Source organism: Trichosurus vulpecula, chromosome 9 (assembly GCF_011100635.1).
Source record: "Trichosurus vulpecula isolate mTriVul1 chromosome 9, mTriVul1.pri, whole genome shotgun sequence".
NCBI lineage: Eukaryota > Metazoa > Chordata > Mammalia > Diprotodontia > Phalangeridae > Trichosurus > Trichosurus vulpecula.
The window spans coordinates 4,634,128-4,657,462 of record NC_050581.1 but is presented as its reverse complement, the minus strand read 5'-3'; the positions used below and the strand labels follow the sequence as shown (position 1 = coordinate 4,657,462).

The 23,335-nt window shown below is 40.4% G+C and overlaps 1 protein-coding gene across 1 annotated transcript in view; it reads left to right on the top strand.

The window, feature by feature from the left end:
• PRKCB (protein kinase C beta) overlaps positions 1 to 23,335 on the top strand; it is a 646,949-nt gene that overhangs the window by 451,550 nt on the left and 172,064 nt on the right. The window contains 1 exon segment of the mRNA XM_036739147.1: positions 5,427 to 5,600. Within this exon segment, the coding sequence (XP_036595042.1) occupies positions 5,427 to 5,600 (174 nt within the window).

Here is a 23,335-nt window from a genome sequence, read left to right as displayed (position 1 = left end):
GAAGAAAGAAGGAGGAATGAATAAGAACTGGCAACAGATTGGATGGGGAGGGGGGCACATTGCAAAAGAGTAGGCGGTTGAGGATGATATAGAGATTGTGAGCCTGTGTGACCAGGTTAATGGGGGTGTTCTCAAACTGAACTATTTCACCCTCCTTTGTTTATTCTTTCTTTTAAGGGATGACTCTGGGAGGAGAAATATAGGGATATATTGAGAAATCGAGGTGATGGAAAAACAAAATATAGCAATAAAATTCAAAATGAAACTAGAAACTAGTCTTCCACTTCAATTCTCAGTGATCTTTCCACTACCCCACCCTACCTTAGTTTGGGTTGGGAACAACATCCTTTTATATATTGTCACCTACTTGTCATCTGTCATGATGAATTGTTTCCAATTGCACTTTGGTATCTCCCAGAAAGTGGACATTTCTACTGTTTAATTTAGCTTCTCAGAAGTTAAAAATGTCGATTGCTATTAAAAATTCTCAAAATTGCAATTTCTAGACTCTCAAAAGGTTCTCTTATCATCTAACCATTTTCAGAATTCCTATAGTTTTATCATCTCTCTCAAACATTCTAGGACATGATTCTCTATTGTTTCTCATTTTACTCTGATGGTTTAATATATGTAAGTCCCATTGCCTTAGCTAGTCTTTGAGACGCTCCACGAGAAGGTCTGGACTGTCTTTGACTCTGTTACTCCCAATGCCTAACAGTGCTGGGCATGTTGGTCACTCAGGATGTCCTTGGTTACTGGTTGATTTTAGGGTTAGCTAGCCCAGATGATGGAATGGATTTGTTTTTCCATGACTGTATGGTACTTCCCTCCTCCCCACCCAAGGCTACAAAACACTACCTGGCTTTTGTTTAGAAGCCACTAAAATTCTACACTCATAGTGTAGATTCTACAATATGAATGTAGAATTATAGAATGTCAGAGCTGAAAGGAACTATAAAATGTGAAACAGAGAATGATGGCAGAGCTGGAACAGACTTAATAGAGGTCATCTAGGAGAAAAACCCCTGAGAACACCGAAGCCCTGAAATGAGAAGGGACTTGACCAAGGTCACATATACAGGAAAAGTGAAAAATTATGGAATTTGACCCCAAATCTTCTGACTCGAAGTCTGATGCTTTTTTCACTATGCCAAGAAACATCCACATTTCTCTGTTGATTTTTCATCATGTCCATGAACGACGCTTGCTTAGACTGGAATCTGACTGAGGGAAAAATCAGATAATTCTTTACAAAATGGGAATTCATTTGATTTCTCTGAATATTTGACCTGAACATTAAGGTGAAAATGGCAAGAAAAAAAAGGGTCTCATACACCTGGAAATCTGAGTTAGGTGTCTGGCAAACAAGCCTTTTTTTTTTCCTCATGAGGTTTCTTGCAAATTGTGGCCATGCATCTTCATGATATGTGGGGTGTCACTGGGAGTCTTTTAGGAGTTCTCTTTGCCTGCTTTGATTAGGGAGAGAAAGTTATGGTAGCAGGAGATATTATAGCCTCTGTTCATTATAATAAATACATAATAAAGATCAGCATGAATGCGTTAATACATTAGTAGCACAGTTTATTCCAGAGCAAGGAGAAATGCTGACGAAAGTACATTGATCTCTCCTTTCTTTGAACCATAGCACTTATGAGGTGGCCCACACATTTTGGCAGTGACTATGTGTGTCTTTGTATGTGGTGCTGTCTTCTTCCCTGGCTGTATATCTTAGAATTAGGGGGCATTTCTGAGCTTCTTTCTCAGATAAAAACCTAGTGAGCCTAGTCTGGAGCAAGGTCATATTAAGAGATATCCTATCAACTGGGATCACCTTTTGTAACATGACTCAGACCAGCTTGTTGGTTCCCTTTTGTGGTGTATAGATATACAGAGTAAATACCCAGCAGTCCATAATCTTGCAGGCATGTACCCAGGCATGGCATCCTGTAGCCAGACCCAAATAAGCAAGAAGCCTCAGTTCATGTAGCTAGACAATAAGATAATAAAATTTTAACACCTTGAGTGAGAGGGGCCTCCCGCTTCTAGAACTGCCCCCCTCAATTAATTTCACTCAAAAATAAACTACCTCACTGAAGCAGATAAAGCAGCTCACCAGTGTCCATGTGTGTCTTCCGCTGATTGTTAGATGTTAACTGTCTCTAGAGAGTAAAAAGGTTTCAGCTAATTAGAGCCTGGCTCAGCTGCATGACAACAGATACTTTTTTCTTTTCTCATTCTACTGCTTATTTGTGTTTCTTCCTGGTCTGCGCATAGTTGGCATCTTCTAGGGGAAAAGAGTTCTCTTAGTAAATACGATTGTGGTTCAGTTTTTTGTTTTGATTTTTGTCCAGACTTGTGATTTCATCAATTCAGAGAAATTCATTGTGAAAAAGTTTCCTCTACCAATGCAAATTGGCAACTGCCCTGCAATTTATAGTCTTAGAATTTCCTGGGGTGCAGAGAAATGAAGTGACTTGTTGTCACACAGGTAGTGTGTGAGGTAGGATCTGAACCTTTATCCTTCTCTTTGCCCAACTCTCTGTCCACTGGGCTACATTGCCCCTTACCTTTATTATCTCTTAATTTGCTCACATATCTACAACAAAGACATGTTAGGCAGGCATCACAAAGTCTTGCCTTGTTCCCTCATTATTCACTCTCTTTGTCCATCTTCTATCTCCAATCAGAATGGAAGCTCTTTGAAGGAAGAGTATGTTTTGTCTCATGCTACAGAGACATGGGGTTGGGTAGATGGCATGGATTCAGCAAACATCCTTAGATTTGAATTGACTTTTGACATTAGTAGGGGAGGAATAATTAGTTGTGAGTGTGCATCATATTCCTCTACTAGATGGTAAGTGTTAAGGGGATAAGGAGAAGCATATTAGGTTATTGCTTAACATAAGTCTCAGACAGCACAAGGATGTGGATTTGGGGAAAGTGGAATGTTACATCCTTAAAGACAAGAATTGCCTTTCATCCTCTGCATTCTACCCCCTGTGCATTGTCAGTAGTAGACATTTAACAAATTCTGATTGAGCTGTCATTACTGTTTAAAAATATTCAGTGGAAAGTGCGTGCTCCTTAACCTGGTAGAATCTCAGAATCAGAAGCAACCTCAGAGGTCATCTACTTGACCTAAGCACATCCTGGCTACACCTACCACACCACTCTTATCTCACTCTACTCCATGCTTCAAGAAAACTGGACTACTTACCAATCTGTTTAAGGGCCCATGCACTTCCAAAGCCATGCCTTTTTGCCATGCTCTTCCCTGAACCTTAGAAGTCCCTCTCTCTGTCCCCTTCTCTGCTTTTTTATTTCCTTTGCATTCATAGGATCATCAGTTTAGACGTAGAAAGGACTTTAGAGGTCCTCACATCTAAATTCCTCATTTTACAGATGAGGAAACTGAGGCCCAGAGAACTTAGGTGGCTTTCTCAGGTTTCGGCTCACACTGCTAGGATATGTAGAGATGTTTAAACCTATGTCTCTAACTCCAAGTTCGGCACTATATGTACTACAAGAAATATTATTGCATGGCCTTTCTGATTCCCCATAGTGAGTAATCTTTTCTCATTTAATCCCACAGGGTATTGTTTTCCTCTTATTTCCTTATCATAACCTGTCTTTGTATTGCATTTTTTACTCACTAATCGCCTCCAATGGAGGCTCTAATATACTAGGAGAATATGATACACATAATGCAAAATGAAATATGTTAACTGTATCATAGAAGGGCAAACAAAGTGTTTTGTGAAGTTCAGGGGTCAATAGGTCTTTACTGACTGGAGGAATTAAGGAAAGCTTCCTTAAGGAGGTGACATTTAACCTGGGCTTTAATTCAACAGATGAAAGGAGGCAGGTGGAAGCAAAGCAATGGAGATGGGAAATAACGTTGTGTAGATGGGGACTGAAGGATAGTCCAGTTTAGATAAGAGTTTGTGGATCAGAAGTCCACTTTGCAGGGGCAATTGTCTTCTTTTCCTCAATATAAAGAACTTGAGTGCAGAAATTCTTTCCACTGATCCAGATCAGCAATTCTTCTGTAATATATAGTCTTGTCATGGTAAAAGGACCACAGTTCATACATTTGAGGTATAGGTCAGATAGAGAAGTTTTATTTTTATTACAAGCTCTGGAAGGAAAAGATCAATTAATTGACAGCATTCCTATCTCTTGTCTTCTAAATTACAGTCTTGAAATATCAACTGACTTTTGGAAAACTCAAACTTGATATTGCATAGACATCTCAAACTCTATATATCCAAAACAGAACTAATTATCTTTCCCCCCAAACCCTCCCCTTTTCCAAAATTTCCTCTTACTGTCAAAGAGTACCATTATGGTTCTAGTTACCTAGATCTGTGACCTCATTGTCACCCTCAACTCACTCTTCCGCATCCCACATACCCAATCAGTTACAAGACCTTGCCATTTCTTTCTTCACATTTCTTATACATATATACACCTTTCTCTTCAGTTACTTAAACACTTTCTCTTAAACACATCACTATGATGACAATACCATCAGCTCTCACTTTTTGACTTGGACTATTGCAGTGGATTTCTAATTGTTCTCCTTATCTCAAGTTTGTATCTATTTTGGTCTATCCTCCCTACACAGCTGCCAGAATGATTTTCCAAAAGTGCAGGTCTGATCATCTGATCCTCCTTCTCAATAAACTTCAATGATTTCCTATTAACTTTATGATAAGATCTGGTATTTAAGGCTTATCAAAACCAGACTTCTCTTTCTTTCCTTCTTCCCTCCCTCCTCCTTCCTTTTCTTCCTCTGTCTGTCCCTCCCTCCCTTCCTTCCTCCCTTCCTTCTTTCCTTCCTTCCTTCCTTCTTCCTTCCTCCCTCCTTTCCTTCCTTCCTTCTTCCTTCCTCCCTCCTTTCCTTCCTTCTTTCCTTCATTCCCTTCCTTCTTTCTTTCTTTCCTCCCTTCCTTCCTCCCTTCCTTCCTTCCCTCCATCTTCCTTGGCATAAGGGCAGGAGTTATTTATCTATCATTGACCTAGGGAACCAAGCAAGATACCTTTGTTTCTCTCTGTAGCCAGCACAGAAGGGGAACTAGAAAAGGGTAGAAACATAAATGTTAGTAAGAGGAAGGGTATATAGATATTACTTCTATGGAATGGGTTCATTTGTAGACGAAGTTACTTGTGCTGTGAGAGGAGAGATAGAAGACTCCCATTCTGTCTTTAAAAGGTTAAATGACTTGTTGATGATTATACAAGTTGTAGGTGTCAGAGGCAGGACCTAAATGTAGTTTTTGTGACTCTAAGGTTGATCCCTTATCTACTCTATATCATTGCCTCTCCTATATGTTGCACATAATAGGGATGTAACGAATGTTCACTGAATGTTGGGTGAATCATTGCCCCAAAGAATCCTGATTGTCACTCTCTCTCCTTTGTAGGTCATGCTTTCGGAAAGAAAAGGCACCGATGAACTCTATGCCGTGAAGATCCTGAAGAAAGATGTCGTGATCCAGGATGACGATGTGGAATGTACAATGGTAGAGAAGAGGGTGCTTGCTCTTGCTGGGAAGCCTCCATTCCTGACACAGCTACACTCCTGTTTCCAGACAATGGTAACTCTTCTGCTAATAATCATTCTGTTATAGGCATAATAGTGGCTTGCACTTCTCTCATGCTAAAAGGTCTTTGGTGGTGTAGCAAAAGCCATGAATTTGGAGTTATTGGAACTGGGTCTAAACCTTGGCTTTGCTGCTTATTAGCTGATGAACTTTGGAATTCTCTTCTTTGGTCCTCATTTTCCTCTGTTTAAATAATCATCATTATGCAGATGATTCTCCCAAAATTTATACATTCAGCCCTAACCTCTCTCTTGAACCCCAGTAATGCATTACTACCTCTATCTGGATGCCTCATCATTGTCTCTTCTTCACATACTTTTTTATTCAAATTTGTCTACTAGTTGGTTTTTTAACCTCATTTGCCTTCCACTGTTTTTATGTCCCTGGTATAGACTTTTGTCTAAGAGTGGCCTGTGTTCTTGCCTCACCTCCACCTTTTAGAATGCATGGCTTCCTTCAAGGCTCAGCTCAGGTGCTACTTTCTCCACAAAACCCTTCCTGATCTCTCCAGTCTTTAGTACTTTTTTATCTGTGCCTCTGTTGTGTCATCCTAGGAGAATGGAAGCTTCTTGAAGAAAGGAACTATTTCATTTTTGCCTTTTTATCCATAGCATCTAGCACTTGGGAGTCACTTAGTAAATGCTTATTGATTTGAATCTAATCAGTAATATGAGACTGACTAAATGATCTCTCAGGTCCATGTCTACCTCTAGATCTTATGGACCCTTTGAAGCAGGTAAGCAAAGTGTTATGGCCTCTAGTTTAGATTTAAAAAAACGCCTTCGACCCAGGACATTTTACAACTTGTTCATAGTTACATAATGAGGCCTGATTGGGCTGGTTCATGAACCCAAATCTTCTTACTCCAAATTCATGCCACAGCAAAGGACTGAACAAATTCAGTCCTTCTCCCACCGCACTTCAATATTAACAAACTTTGGATTTTAAAGAAGCCGCCCCAGGTTACTATTGCTACCTACTAGAATCTGGAGCTGAATTATACTGGGCACGTAAAGCCCATTTGAACTCAAGAAACTATTAGTTGGATGACAGTCATTGTTCATAGTTCTGTGTTGGCAAAGATCTATCACCACCCTGTGAGGTAGAAAGGTCAGGTTCTATTATGCTCATTTACTTGATGGATGGGAAACTGAGGCACAGAGAAATGAAATTATTTGCCTTGGGTCACATAACTAGCGAGAGACATTATAACCCAGGTCTCATGGTTTCAAGTCCATTCCTCCCTCTGTACACCACACTGCCTTTCCTGATGCTTTCTTAGATTGTCTTGCCAATGAAAACTTTTGTAAGATCAAGGAGAAAAATATCTCCCAAACAACTGAGAAATGCCTCCTTATGTCAGCAGAGTGTTTGTTGCAGCCCCGATTCGTCTCTGATTGGGCCATTAATCAAAGGTCAAGAACATCCCCAGATTTTATTTTTTTTCCTACGCAGCCACAAATTTGTCTCAACATTTTCGAACCAATTTTGTTTAGCTTTTATCATCTCCTGAGGTAGAGCTTTCAATAGGTTTGCCACCTGCTGTAGGAAAAAGGAGTTATCTGTCCTTAAAATGACCACTTTCAAGGGGGAGCTGGTCATTCTAGCATTCTGAGCTTTGGTGGACAAGCCCCAATTCACCCTCCATTCATACTTCTCAAGATTTTATAAACATTGCTCAGCATCTAGGGAGGCAATGAGGTAAACATGAAAGAACGTTGGGCCTGGAGTCACGTGACCTAGGTTTGATTCCTAGATTAGGACTTATTAGCCATGTGCCCTTGAGAAAGCTGCTCCAGATCCATCAGCCTTAGTTTCTTCAACTGTAATATGGAGGTAATATTGCTTGCTCTACCTATTTCAAAAGGTGTTGGTGAAGGAAAAGCTGTGTAAATGTGATATATATATATATGTATATATATATATATGTATATGTAAAAGTTGTTCATCTATTTATGTACATAAATGTGTGCTTCTTTCTCCATTTTGAAGTCATCCAATCCCAATCCCGGCTGCCCAACATCCCCAGGACATCTTAGTCAATTTCAACAGGATTTGACAAATACCTAGAAAATTTTCTTGGCAAAATTCCTCTTGATTCACTTTGTTTTTTTTGGTAAATGACTGCAGCAGAACCTCTTTATCATGTTGTTATCATGGGATGGGAGTTAACACCCCTCAGCTAGGTTGCATCCCACCCCTTTTTCCACAGGGATTTATTTCAAAGAACATCGCTTGATCTGTGCTGTACTCAAAGCCACGCAGTAGTGAGACAATCTGTAACAAAATGATGTGATTTGATTTCCTATGGGACCTCTTGAGGAAGAGGGCATGTATCCTAAATCCAGGATAGCTGGGGTCCTTATTTTGAGCATCCTTGTTCTCCCAAAAGAAACTTCCCCTTAGGTTGTTTGAGGAAAACACAAGATAATCATATGGATGTTGATGATTGACAATGGCACACAGTTATATGTTGCTTTGACATCTCAAAGTACTTTACGTAATCATGTCATTTGAGTCCCACCAAAACCCTGTTGGTAAGCGCTCATATCATTCCCAGTTTGAGAATCAGAGAGATTGAATAACTTTCCCAGAGTCACATGGTTGGTTGATTGTCCTTCATCCTCAAAGAGGACCAAAATGACATCACTATGTTAAAGTCAAGCAACAATGTATCCAGCTGTGGCTGATCAGACCAATATGAGCTTGGACCATGCTGCCACACGTCAGGCACAAATAGTCTATGCGAACATTTGGGGTGGGTTGTCTAAATTTGCCATCTTGTGTTTCTTTTGAGCTACTTCATTTCTGCTTTGCTCATAGAGCGCAGCACCTTCTCTGTTGCAGGTACACCATGTTGGGCAGTCCTTTGCCAGCATCAGCCATGTCATACAATCAATTCCAAAGTTCTTCAAGTGTCTGAGGCAAGATTTGAACCCAGATCTTCCTTAACCTATGCCTGGTACTCTATCAACTACACCACACTGCCTCATATGGGGAAAGCATAAGAATCAGATTAGGTTATAGTCTTGTGAATTTTAGAACAGGAGATTGTCTTTAAACCATAGATCACCTTATGTCAGAGCTGAAAGGACTATTAGAACATAGAGTATCTGTGTAGAAGGGACCTTAGAGGTGTGATCTATTCCAATTCACTTATTGTAGAGATGAGGATACCGAGACCCAGAGTGGGACAATGAGAGTAATGCCTGTGTCTTATCTATTACTGTGTCCATGCCACTTAGCACTGCGCCTTGCACGTAGTCAGCACTTGATAAATGTGTGTTGAATGGAATTGAATTTGTCGAATTGAACTGCCCAGGGTCACAGTTATACTAGGAAAATGCATATTTAATTCCTGTTCTTATAGCATAGACTGTACAGTTCCCCTGAAGCATCACCTTCTCAGAGATGATAAAGGAGTTTGAGGCAATTTGTTTTGTGACTTAAATACAAAAAAAAGCATGAAGCTCCCTCTGAAAGAGGAAGCAGAGTTTTGGTGGCTCTGAATTGGCCATTTGTGTTTCACAGAGTGAAATTGATTTAAGAATGGCGATCACCAGTGGTCCAGTCCCATTAGAAAAGAAATACCATGCTTTAAAAACCAAACCAAACCTGTCCTTAGGGGCTGTGCATTGGGGCCACTTCAAAAGTGATAGTGCCTGCTAATGAGTATTGTCCATATTTAAGTATGGGGTTTCACATTGAACTGAGTTCTGCTATAGAGTAAGGAATTGTGTGACATGATAATAATAAGAGCCCTGGACTAAGAGACAGGAAATGAAGGTTCAAGTACAGACTCTGCCATTCATGTGCTAAATAACCTTGAACAAATGTCTTCCCCTCTATGGGCCTCCTCTTTAAAATGAGAGAGTTGAACCAAATGATCCTTAATGTTCCTTCGAGTCTGGACTGTCAATATTCTGTATTTCAGCTCTGATCTTCTATGTTCCCAGGGCCCTTCCTTCTATCTAGAATATTACTTGTTCTATATTTTTTAAAGACCCTTCTACCATTGAGACTAAGGATGTTTGATTCTTTGCATTTCCATCCTCAGTGCCTAACACAGTGTCTGGCACACAGGATATGCTTAATAAATGCATGTTGCTAGATTTATTGCTATTCTGCATTCTATGATCTTAGTTGCAAATCAGTCTCAAAGCTGTTGATACAGAAATAGATGGGTGCTACTTATATGGGTTTTACATATTTGGGGTCATATTCATCTGATGGAAAGATGCTTAAAATTTCTTCTAATTGGCTTCTGTGCTCCCTAATGTACTTGAGTTCCATTTTCCCCAACCTTTGTGGGGAGGGGGCTTCTTCTAAGTCAGGTTGAACTTGCCTAAGCTAGATTTCACATAAATCCACCCACTTCACATGTTATTCACTCATTCATTCTACATTATTTATTGAGTAAATGTGTAAAGTTCTATGCTGGGTGCTAGGAAGTAGCATAGATGAATAACACAGACCCTCTCATGAAACTTACAGTCTAGAAAAGGAAATGAAATGTATGTAGAAATATAATGCAAAGTAGAATGTGATGCGTGTATGGGAGTTATACAAAAGTATTATGGCAGATTAAAAGACTAGAAACAGCCCTTTTGACTAAGAAGACCATGGAGGACTTCATGAAGGAGCTAATATTGGAACTCATCCTTGAAAGACGAGTGCGAAGTCCACCCTTAGTCATTACCTGGGTGGAGGGGACAGCAGGAATAAAGGTAGCAAAGAATATTGTTTAATATGTTTGGGAGATGCACAGTTGGTCTGATCAGGCCCAGATTATGTGATGGGGAGTGAGGAAATAAGGCTGGAATGGTAGTTTGAAGCCAGGTTGGAGAATGCTTTGCTTGCCAGGCTAAGGAGTTTGGATTTTATTCCATAGGAAAGGGAAAGCTGTTGAATACTTTTAATAATAGCTGACATTTATATAGCGCTCTAAGGTTTGTAAAGCATTGATATTGTCCCCTTTTAGCCTTACGACAACTGTGGTGCTGTTCTTACCTCCATTTCAGGTGAGGAAGTAAGGCAGAGGTTAAGTGACTTGTTTGGGGCCAAACAGCTGGTAGGTGTCTGAGGTCTAATTTGAATCCAGGTCTTCCTGCCTCCAGGTCCAGTGCTCTAGAGGAGTGCATTGGAGCACTTGACAGCACACATAGGGTAAGTTTTAGAGGAGGGACTAGAGACTAGAGTCCAGACAGCAGAAAGTAATAATTAGGGTGAGAGTAATGAATATTTGAGGGGCTGGTAGGTGGCGTAGTGTATAGAATGCCAGGCCTGGGCTCAGGAAGACCTGCATTCAAATGCAGCTTCAGACACTTACTAGCTGTGTGACCCTAAGCAAGTCATTTAAACCTGTTTGCCTCAGTTTCCTCATCTGTAAAATATGCTGGAGAAGGAAATGGCAAACCACTCCAGTATTTCTGCCAAGAAATCCCCAGATGGGGTCACACAGAATCAGACAAGACTGAAACAACTTAGCAACAACAGTGAATATTTGATCAAAGGTGGGAGTGGTGAGAGTGGAGAGGAAGGGTATCATAAGAGAGACATAAAAATGAAAGAATAATTGGGATTTAGCAAGTAATTGGATGGAAGTAAGGGGTAAGAGACTTGGGGAGTTATCAAAAAGAGTTGCTTTACCAGATAGAGCACTCTCTACTTTTGAAAGGGACTGGGCCTGCTTGCATTATTTTCTAGCTCTGAATGGCACACATCTCATGCCTTTTCAGCACATTGGCACAAAGAATGCTAGGCTTTGGGAAGAAGATTACAGCTAGGTATTTTAAGAGTGTTTTGCTTTCATTCATGAATTCAGTTCACATCCAAGACACACCCATCCTTTTACAAAAGAAGACTTGAGATGGAAGCCACTTGGCTGATGCCTTCCAACCAGACCCCTGTCCTGTACCCTGACCTTAGGATGGCCTGCCACCCAATTCTGCCACACCAGAATCTGACTCCGGCTGAGACTTAGGACTACACCCAGGGTTTGTGATGTCTCCAGGCTTACAAACTGTCAGCTGAGCAGGGGCTCCAGAGAGCCAAGCAGCTTCAGGATGCAAATGGCTTTCGGCTCTAAGTAAACAGCATCATCAATTTCTGCAGATCAGAAAGGGGGAAAAAAGCCTTTGGGAGAACAGGATCCAGCTGAACAGGATTTTACGTGGAGACTTCAGAATTGCCTAATATTTTGCTGGCACGTGCACAGGGGAGAGTGGCTTTCCTGAAGGTGACACTGTCCATATTCCAGCAGCTTGATTCTCAGTCGCAGTGAGTGAATTTAAGTGTCTGGAGGAGAATGTGACCAGATTATAGCACAGTAATCAAACTGTGGCATGGGAAATAATTTTTCAAGCCATTTTTTCCTGCCATCTGAAGGGAGGCTGAACAAAATTATTCCTTGGAGACCTGCAGTAGCTCCTTTGTAATCAGGCTTGTAATGTAATCAAAATGTTTAGTAAGGCAGAGAGTATCCTCCCATGCAAGTCCAAAAGATAGTGATTTATGTAGCACAGTCCAAGCTTCAATTCCCATTAAAGACTTTAATTTACCAATAACAGACATGGGCTGAGCTTTTTCTTCATAAAATTATACAATGGAAACAGTCCCTCTCCTCTCCTCCCTCCCTCCCTTCTCTTCTCCTTTCCTCTCCTCTCCTCTCCAAATAAATTTGATAGAAGTAGCCATTCTCTGTCATGCATGTGTATGTATACCATCTACATCTACAGAAACAGCTTTTCTTTCTTTCTCTGATGGATGTAGTCAAGCCACGTATCTCCAACAGAATCAGATTTTTTCATTTTTTACATATTCTTCATGTACAGCTATCAGAAACTGCTTCTCTCTCTCTCTCTCTCTCACGCACACACACACACACACACACACACACACACACACACACACCATGTACATCTAACAAAAGCAGTGTATGTGTACAGCCTATTATTTGTAGTTTAATCCATGAGCATTTATTAAGTACCAACTATATACAGGGTACTGTGCTAGACTCTAGGAATACAAGGGAAAAAATGAAGTGGTCCTTGCCTTCACAGAGCTGACCTTCTCCTAAAGGAATACAGCAGAACAGTATAATGAACACTGGTTCTGAAGTCAAGAGGACCTGAGTTCAAATCCTGCCTCTGATGATTACTACCTTTGTGGCACAGACCAAGTGACTAAAACTCTCTCTGCCCCAGTTTCTTCATCTTTAAAATGAAGTTGGATCCATATCAGCTGTACACCTACAGTTCTAGGATAATATGTACACAGGTAAATAAATGAAAGGTAATTTTGGAAGGATTGGAATAGGGAGCAGACTAACAACTGGGGACCTCAGGAGACGATGTGTATACAGACCAGAGTTGGACCTTTAAGAGGGAGAAATGAGAAAGAAGAAGATTCCAAATATGGCTAAGGCACAAAGTTTGTTGTTGTATGGTGAAAAAACATTGAGTGTAGAATCACAGGCCTGGAGTTAGAATTCTGGCTATGCCACTTACTGCCTATGTGACCTTACACAAGTCACTTTCCTGGGCCTCAGGTTTTCCATTTGTAAAATAAGAGGGTTGTGCTAGCTTACTTCTAAGATCCTTTATAGCTCTCTCTGTATTATCCTATGGTCCTATAAAAAATGGAGAATGTATGAAGACAAATAGTTTGATATTTCTGGAAAGGTAGGTAGGATCCACATTGTAAAGGATTATAAATGAAAAGTGGAGAAGTTTGTATTTTATTCTGGAACTTTCTTGAGCAGGGGATGGATATGATCAGGCCTGTACTGGACAATGGGTTAGAGAAGGGAAGAAACTAAAAGCCTGGAGACCAATTAAAAAGCTATTCTAATATTCCAGGTGAGAGGTGATGAGGGCGTGCTCTACAGTGGTGTTACGCAGTTTCCAGCGTGTCTGCATTTTTGAATACATGAAATATAGAACCTTAACTTTTTTTAGCTGACTCTACCCATTCCCAGTTAGAGGTAGTTTATGCCTGGGGGGTCAGGAATAGGAGGGACCTTGATGTCATGCAACAGCAACAGCACTGAGCCCGAGGTACAGAGGTTGGGGAGGGGGCAGAGGAAGGTTGGATACCCCGACAAGCAGCTGAAGCTGCCTGCCCTACTTTAAGCAACTGTCAGAAACATTTCAGCTCTGAGATTCCATCTCATGTTTACAAAGATGAACCAGATATGAACCCAATAAATAACCAATGAAAGGTCTGGATCTGCATTGGGAAGGGATTTAGACCCCAAAAGAGAAGAGTTTGTGTTTGATCTTGCAGGCAGTAGGGAGTTGCTAAAGCCTCCTAAGGAGAGGAGTGATGATGGCTCCTACTTAATCCATGGCTACAGTTTGTCCTGGACCGTAAGAGAACCTGGTGACCCTGAGAAAAAGCAAATACCAGTCAGCCTGCCTCCTCACATACACAGACCTCTCCCTCACAAGCTGAGACCTTAGTGACTTAACTGTTTCCTTAGTTTCCTCATTAGTAAAGTGGGGATAATAATACCGACTCTTCCTCCACCACAGGGCTTAGATGTGAAGGTGCTTGGAAAGTCAGAAATCATTAAAGAGAAGGAATTATCATTACTAGTGCTATTTGTGGGAGCTGGTGAGAGGCAATGTCTTTTTGGACAGGCTTTTCCTGTGTAGGCTGCTTACCTAATTCATTCCTGGGCTGTTAATGTGGGAAATAAGATTCTAGAGATGATTCCAGTGTCACAGGCTTCCATCCTCCCTCTAGGAGCCCTTCTAATCTGTTATCCGGAATCTGCTAGTTGCTGGAATGGACCTTAGAAACCATTGAATCTAAGCCCGTCTTTTTCTGCCAGTGAGAAAACAAAGCCCTAAAGAGTTGAAGTGACATGTACAGGGTCACACAGGGCTTTGTTTATCATCTTTTTCTATACTGCATTGTATCTCTTAATGAAAAAAGATCATAACCTGCAGAACTAGTGACTTTGGGTACCAGGTCTCTTACTGCAAGGAAAACAGAATGGTTTGCCTAAACCACTGCTAAGGGACAAAGTCAAGAATTGGGGTGCAGCAAAACAATATAGCTTATTTGTACTGGCAGAGACCCAGTTCGCCAAGTAGACCAAGCATGGAGACACTTTTCATCTGTGTCCTGTTTATACAGTGTAATCCACGTACTTCCCCTACCCTTTGCACTTCTTCTAATGGCCTGACTCAGTATTCCCAGTGTAGCTTTGGTGTGAACTTTGTTCCAGATGAATTATCGTCCATTCTTCTCACTCTGGAGATTGAATTTGTGGTCAGCCAGTGCTCACTCTACCAGATCCTCCCTAGGGAGAGTGGATCATGAGCAGCAGCATTAAATGGCAGCCAAAGGAGAATGTGCCATTTTAGGTTAAGATGTAGAGTACATTGACTCTTTAAGGCCCTTTCCCTATGCAGTTTAAAAAGGGTGTAATTGAAGCATTGGTGTCCACAACAAAAGAGGTGATAGTGTTGCTGTCCAGGGTGCTAGTCAGACCGCATCTGGGATATTGTGACAAATTCTGAGTACCATGTTTTAGGAGCATTTCAGCAAGTTGAATCACCCCTCAGAGAGGGCAGCCAGAAAGGTGAGGAGACCAGAGCTATATCAAGCAAGGACTGACTTATTAAACAGAAATACTTAGACTGGAGAACAGAAGACGTGGGAAGGAGGGGTCATGTAGAGGCCATATATGGTATCTATATCCAAATATTTTAAGAGCTGTGATATGGAAGAAGGATTAGACTTCTGCTCAGGTCCAGATGAAGTCAATGAGTGAAAGTTATATGGAAGCAGAATTCAGCTTGATATATGGAAAAACTCTCTAATGATCAGGAAGACATTATAGTGGAATGGGCTGCCAAGGCCAGTAGTGAGCTCCTTGTTACCCAGAACCCTCAAGTGAGGCTGGATAATCAATATCAGGACTGATATAGATGGGATTTTTGTCTTGGTTGAAGTAAATAGCCTCTCAGATCCCTTCCAACTATACATTTATATAAAATTTAATAACAGCTACGCTCATGTTTCCTAATCAGCAGTGGTCTGTCCCAAATTTCTTATCAGTCTACAAAAATACTAGTTCTTTGTTTACAGACTCAAAGAAGTGGCAATACACAGAATTATGGAGAGAATTTTAGAAATCACTTAGTCCAACCCTTTCATTGTACAGACAAGGAAATTGAGGATCAGAGAGTTTTCCTGGTTATAGACCAAAGGATTGTGGCCTTTGCTTTGAGGTTAACTTTTGTGGTGATCTTAGAGATCTTTTGATGCAATGCATTCAACTCAGTAATGGGTGCAATGACCTAAAAATACGGAAAATCAGTTTACGTTAGCTCATCGGTATGTGTCTGATGTGAATGTGTGCCTATGACAATCCACAACTTACAAAGCACTTTCCCTTCCAACAATAACAAACACACAGAGGGTTCTGTGCAATTGAAGGGAAGAGAAGGGGACAAGCATTTATCAAGCCTTTGCTATGTGGCAACATTGGGATAAGTACTTTATTATATTATCTTAGTTGACCTTCACAACAACCTTGTGACATAGGTGCTACTAAGATCCCCATTTTACAGTTGAGGAAACTGAGGCAAAAAGAGGTTAAGTGACATGCCCAGTCTCACATAGCTAATAAGTGCCTGAGTCCAGATCTGAACTCAGATCTCCCTGACTCCATACCCTTATTCCATACTCTATCCAGTGGGCCATCTAACTATACTGAGGCAGCTTGATTGAAGTTCAAATCTGCCAGAAACAATTTCATTTTATTTATCATCAATTTGAGAGCCAAGCCATTTCTAGCTTGGAGAAAAAAGATGTCTGAACTAGCATAATGTCATGCCCCCTGATGTGAGTCTATACCAAGATTTCAGGTAACCCTTTATAGACATCTCAAATAGGGAAAAGATATCTTAAAAACATCTTGGGTGACATTCCAAAATTGAGCACCTAAGTTACTATCTCCATCCTCCTCAACTACACCCCTTACCCCAGGAGTTAAGCAAAGGAATCTCCTCCCTACAATAGATGTCTTAATCCTTTCTCAATGGCTAATGCTGCCAGGCCACTTCATGTGGAGGCATGGAGAGCAATGCTGTGACCTAGAGACGAGATACTGCATCAGTACTCTACCTTTCATATGAGAGATATTCTGCCTTTAATTCATTCACCCAGTGGAGGGGATTTTTGCCTTTTGGCCTGACCTATCATCTACCTTTCTAAAGGACTTTTCCTAAGAATCTGGAAAGGGCTTTAGGGGAAATATTATTCCTTAATATTTTTGATTTAACTAAAAAGGAGGTTTTTAATATGCTTTCACACAGCATTGTCCTGCAAATGTTATTGTCCCATGGCTAAGTAGAGAGAACACTGGACCTGGGTTCAGGAAGACTTGATTTCAAATTTAGCCTCAGACACTTAATAGCTGGGTGACCCTTGACAAATCACTTAATCGCTCCCTGCCTCAGTTTCTTTATCTATAAGATGGGATATTAACATCACCTACCTGCCAGGGTTGTTGTGAGAATAGTAAGATAATGTTTGCAAGGTGGTTTGTAAACCCACATAGCTATATAAATACTATATTGTTATCATTGTCATTATCCAAGGTCACATAGTGAGGCAGAGCTAGCCCCCAAACATACATGGGTCTTCTGTCTCCCAGTCCTGCCCTCTTTTCATTATAACATCCTATTTCTCTGTGTATTTTAATGAACATAAGTGAACAGGGCTTTTTTTCCTCCCTGGAATTAGATTTTTAGTTATTTTGGAATCACTGAGAGATATCATTTCCTTCCCCAATTTTTCTGATCCACCCTCTTGGTAAGGGCCGCTTTCTCTCATTCCTGCCTGACTAAAAGAGACAGCAGATTGTACTGTGTGGCTCTGGATTTCAGAGCAGGAAGCCTGGCTTTTCATTTATCTCTTTAACTACCTCACTGGGTGACCTTCGGCAAATCAAAGAGAATCGTATATGAGAGCTTGGAGTGATCTTTCTGGCCTCAAATTTTCTTACGATATTTTCTCTGGATCTTTGCTTTGGCCTTCCAGATTCTACCCCATCTCATATTGATTTGTTTTGGGGGATCATCATCATCATAGCAGCCAGCATTTATGTGCTGCCTTAAAGTTTGAAAAGCACTTTACAAATATTGTCTGATTTCAACCTCAGAACAATCCTGTGAGATAGGTACTGTTTGGTTTTTTTAACAGATGAGGAAACTGAGACTGAGAGAGGTTAAGTGAATTGCCCAGAGTCACAAATCTATTAATTACCTGAATCTCTGGATTTGAACTCAGATTTTCCTGGCTCCAAGATAGCATGCTTAACAGTTTACTACCTTCCACATTGTATTTTTTTTCATTTGTCAGACCTTTCCTGGAGCACAGTACCTTTCCAATAGTTGGTGTTTCATAAATAATTGTTAGTTGGAATTGGAAGGGATGGTAAAACCCAAAGTATAAAATGTCAGGGACTTTGGAGATTATAGAATCCAATAACCTCTGAGGTCCAGAGCAGTGACTTGGCTGGCTCAATGTCCCACAGCATATTGTAGGCAGAACCAACACTTGAACCCATATCTTCTAACTAAATTTAATAATTTGTCTGATATTTTGAGGTTTTCAAGAAACTCTGAACATCATGTCTCTTGATCCTCACAGCAGCCTTATGAATAGAGAGGCAGGATGGTAGAGTGGTTATGGCACTGGTCTTGGAATCAGAAAGATTTGTGTTCGAATTCTGTATCATTCACTTAATAATTATATGACTTTAGGCAAGTCACCTCAATTCTCTTTGCCTCAGTTTCCTCATATGTAAAATGAAGAGGTTGGACTCAGCTTCTAAGTTTTCTTCCAGCTCTAAATCCATAATCTTATGATAAGTTGGCATGGCAAGTATTTTTATCCCCATTTTAATCATGAGAAAAATGAAGTTCATAGAGATAAAGTGACTAGCCTAGGGTCACATAGCTCTTCAGTTATTAGGTATTCAAACTTAGGTCTTTTAACTCCAAATCTAGTATTCTTTCCATTACATCATGCTGAGAATCAGATGCTGCTTATACGCTGTCAAGCACATACTCCATAACAAAACCAGAGGTAAAAAAATGGAGACATAGGAGATGGAGCTGGGGGTCTTATACCTGAAAAATATGTACTCTGTAACTGAACAAAAGCCTCTGCCTTCTAGACCCTCAGAGCTGGAAGGTGACACAGCTATTGACCTTGGGTCGAATAGAAGCCATCTAGACAATGACTCCAATAAGTGGCCATCCAGCCTCCAATTAAATACCTAGACCTCGCTAATTGTGAGCCTTACATCAAGCCAAAATCTGCCATTAAGTGACTTCTACTTCTTGTTCCTAGTTCTGATTTTTGGGACCCAGGAAAACAGGTCTTATCAGCCCTTCCAATACTTGAACCCAACAGCCACGCTCTACATGAGGGGCCTGAGGTTGGGGGTGATTGTTTTCTTCAGGCTAAACATTCTTAGTTTCTTCAAACGATCTTGATGTGGCACAATCTTGGGTCTTCTAAACTTCAAGGCCACCTTTCTTTGTGTGCACTCCAGTTTGTCAATAAACTTGGGAAACTATGGCACTGAGAATAATAGGTAGCATTTGTCGGGTGCTTCAATGTCTGCAAAACCCTTCACAAATAATTGTCTCTTTTGATCCTCCAAAGGACCTTGCAGAACCACATACGGTCATTGCAGATGTGGTTTGGGTGGCATACATTCTGTGATATGCTGACAGTATACTTTACCATGGAAAGGTATTGTAAGACTCTTTCCCACCTGATTCTAGATATTGTATGTTTATTATTGCATCTTTTATTTTGTTATTGGAATCATGTGTGTTTCTTTTCTCAAAATTTCCTTCATAATAGTCTCATTCTTTTCCAACCTAATAATAATAACAGCCATCGTTCACATAGTGTTTTAAGGTTTGCAAAGTGCTTTACAAATGTTATTCCACTTTATCCTCACAACAACCCTGTGAGCAGGGTTTTAAAGCCGAAGAAACTGAGGCAAACAGAGGTTAAGTGACTTGCCTAGGGTCATGCAACTAGTATGTCAGAGGCTCTGTTTGAATTCAGGTCCTCCTGACTGTAGGCCATGTGCTCTTATCCACTACGACACCTGGCTACTTCTTAGGATTCCCTGTAGAATATTAGGCTGTGGGGTCCTAAATATTCTACCTAAAAGATCCTTTCTTAGAAACCCACTTTCCCCAAATGAAATGGCCACTTCTTCCCCAACTTCCCATCAATTCTACTTCTGCAGCTAGATTCACCTTGTGGGTCAGAACCAGATCCAGAATAAAAATTCTAATGAAAGGTCTCTTGAACTAGACTATTCTGAGTCTTATATTAACCCTTCTCTGATTAAGTTTCTTTATCTATGAAATGGATAATCAATAAACAGCTTTATCTGTAAAATAGATAATAATACCTACTCCTCCTCACCTATCTCACTGGCTTGTTGTGAGGAGCAGAAAGAGCATCGTAATTATAGAGCATTACATAAATGCGATATAGTATTTTAGTCATTTGACAGCATTTATTAAATATCTACTGACCAACATTTCCCTACACTAGATGTTGATGGGGCAAAAGTAGTAAAAAAAATATCAAACTTGTCTCCAATGAGCTTATAGTTTTGTTGAAAAGATATTATGTGATATTTCTACTTTAATTGAGAAAGAAACTTAGGTCCAGGAATTTAAGCTGAGATAGTTAGGAAAGCCATATATAAAAGTCAGACTAAATGATATTGACGAATTGATGCCCAATGGTTTTATACCTTTTGAAGAAAAGGTAAAAAAAATCTAAGCTAATTCTGGCCACTGAAGCTGATTAATTTGACTTAAATGGTTACTAAAAAAGTTTTAGTAGTTGTATTGATATTCAGTATTAAATTTTCAAAAAACATTTAATTTTAAAACTTCATAGGAGGGTATAAACTGAAATGCTTAAACCATAACATAAAGTGGAAATGGAATTTATTACTTTGGAAATCAAAGATTGTATAGGATGTTAGAACTGGATTCAACCTCTTTTTTTGCTGATGAGCAGAGGCCCAGAGAAGTTGAGACTTGCCTAGGGTTATATGTATATATGTAGCAAAGCCAGGATTAGAACATGGATGATTCTATTAACAAGTTATGATTTTCCCTCTATATCAACTGTCTTCTGACCTCAGTGCTTAACTGAAACTGCTCTCACCAAGGTTCTGGATCACTGCATCCTTGGTGATCCCTTAATTGCCAAATCTAATGGCATTTCCTCAATCCTCATCCTGCTTTACCTCTCTGTGGCCTTTGACACAGTTGGCCAATCTCTTCTTCTGACATGACACTTATCTCTCTTGATTTTTCTCCTAAAGTCTTAACTTTAAAAGGCCAATGTCTCTCACTGCATTTGAGGCCATCACCAGCCATACTGATCTATATCTTGCTATTGGGTCCAGGAGGCTCAGGCTCAGGAGGAGAGAGTGAGGCTGGTGACTTTGCACAGCCTTGCCTCACTTAAATCCAATTCATTTGCGAGTCATGACATAACCTTCCCAATGTCATGGTCCTCTTTGAGAACGAAGGACAAACAAGGAGGAGGAGGAAAAGGAGCATTCCTTCTCCATCTTTGTTTGTCTGATCATCATCCATGTCACACCTATCTATGGGTGTTTCTGAAGGCTCTACCCTGGATCCTCTTCTCTTTTCTCTAAACCATTTCATTTGATGACCTCATCAACTCCCATGAGTTTAACCAGGGTGCTGCTGGAACCAGCTTGAAAGGACTTGAGAGAGCCAGTTGTCCAGTTTTCAATGTGAGCATTTATACCTCAGAAATCAACAAATACAACTAATCATGTTTTGTTGACTGTTTAGACTTAAGAAATTGTTAAAAAAATTGTTAATAATGCAGATTAAATTTAAAAACGTGTCACCATTTCATTTTTGGAGAGCCAGTTGTTAAACATTTCTCAGCACATCCCTGGGTTTAACTGTCATCTCTATGCAGATGCCTCTTGGATTTTTACATCCAGCTCCAAGCCCTTTCTCCACTTCCATTACTGTACCACAAACTTCAGATTGGACATTTGAACTAGATGTCTCGCATGCATCTCAAACTCAACATAACTAAAATATTACTCATAATTTCTCTTTAAAATCTCTCCCGTCTTTCAAATTTCCCTTTTTCTATTAGAATACCAACATTTTTTTCTGGTTTTGTTCCTCTCCTCCAACCCCTGCCCTACCACTTCTAGAAGCTTCCCTCTAAGATTTCTTCCAGTTTATACCATATGTATATGTGTGTATATGCATGTGTGATGTATGTATGTAGTTGTTTTCATGTCGTCTCCTCCATAAGAATGTGAGCTCCTTGAGAACAGGGACCATGTTTTTGCCCAGCACATACTAAGCTCTTAATAAAGGCTCATGGGCTTGATGTGACTTCCAGTCTCCCAGGTTCACAAACAGTATTACTTTGACCCTTTAGTCTTGCTTACCCTACCCCACACCATATCCAATTAGTTGCCAAATCTCATTGTATCTACCCCAACAAACTCTCTGACTTCTATTCCCTTCTCACTATTCACACTCTAGTTCAGGTCCTCATTACTTCCTCCTTCATTTTTTTTTGATGAGGCAGTTGGGGTTAAGTGACTTGCCCAGGGTCACAGCTAGTGAGTGTCAAGCATCCGAGGTCAGATTTGAACTCAGGTCCTCCTGACTCCAGGACCAGTGCTCTATCCACTGTGCCACCTAGCTGACCCCAGATCCTTATTACTTCTTGCTGAGACCATTAAAATGGTCTTCTAATTGGTCTGCCTACTTCATATCTCTTTGTACTTTAACCCATCCTCTAAAGAGCTGCCAGTGATTTTCCCAAAGCATAGATCTGACTATGTCATTTCTATCCCTCCCCTCCTAACTCATAAGCTCCAGTAGCTTCCTGTTACCTCTAAGGAGAAACTCCTATGTTTGGCATTCAAAGCTCGCCAAAACCCAAACTTTCCAGCCTTCTTGCACATTACCCAATTTCACCCACTCTGCAGTTCAGCCAAATTCTCCTCGCTGTTTCTCGTGACAGCCTATCTCCTGTCTTTGTGTCTTTGTGCTGACTGTCCCCTGTATCTAGAATGCATTTTCACTTCCTTGAAATCTATAGTTTCTGTCATGACTCAGCTCAAACACTGCTTCCTGCTGGAGTACTTTCCCCTCCCCCCAGATGCTAATAATTTGTCCCTTCAGTCTCTCCTTCCACCTTTCCTCAGACCATCTTCTATGTCTTCCCTGTGGGTTTTTTATTTACCTATGTATATGCATGTCGATCCTTTCCTTAGAATGTAAGCTGTTTGAAGGAAGGGAGTTTTGCTTTTGTCTTTGTATCTTTGGAATCTAGGATGGTGCCCAGTGCATAGTAGGTGCTTAATTAGTATTTGTTTATTAAATATAATGCATCTACATGCTATAGGACCATATAGATACTATTGATTTTCACATTTTCACACTCAAAGGCCAGGAATACATTTTTTTATCCTTTGCCCTTACTGCTGTGACTGGCACAGAGTAGTAAGTGCTTAATAAAGTTAGCGAGTGCTTAATAAGCGCTTGTTGACCAACCAAGCATGGAACATGAGCTTCATTAGAATTCTTATTCAGAAATGAAAAATGCCCCTAGAACATCCTGATTCATGGGTATCTGCATAGTGG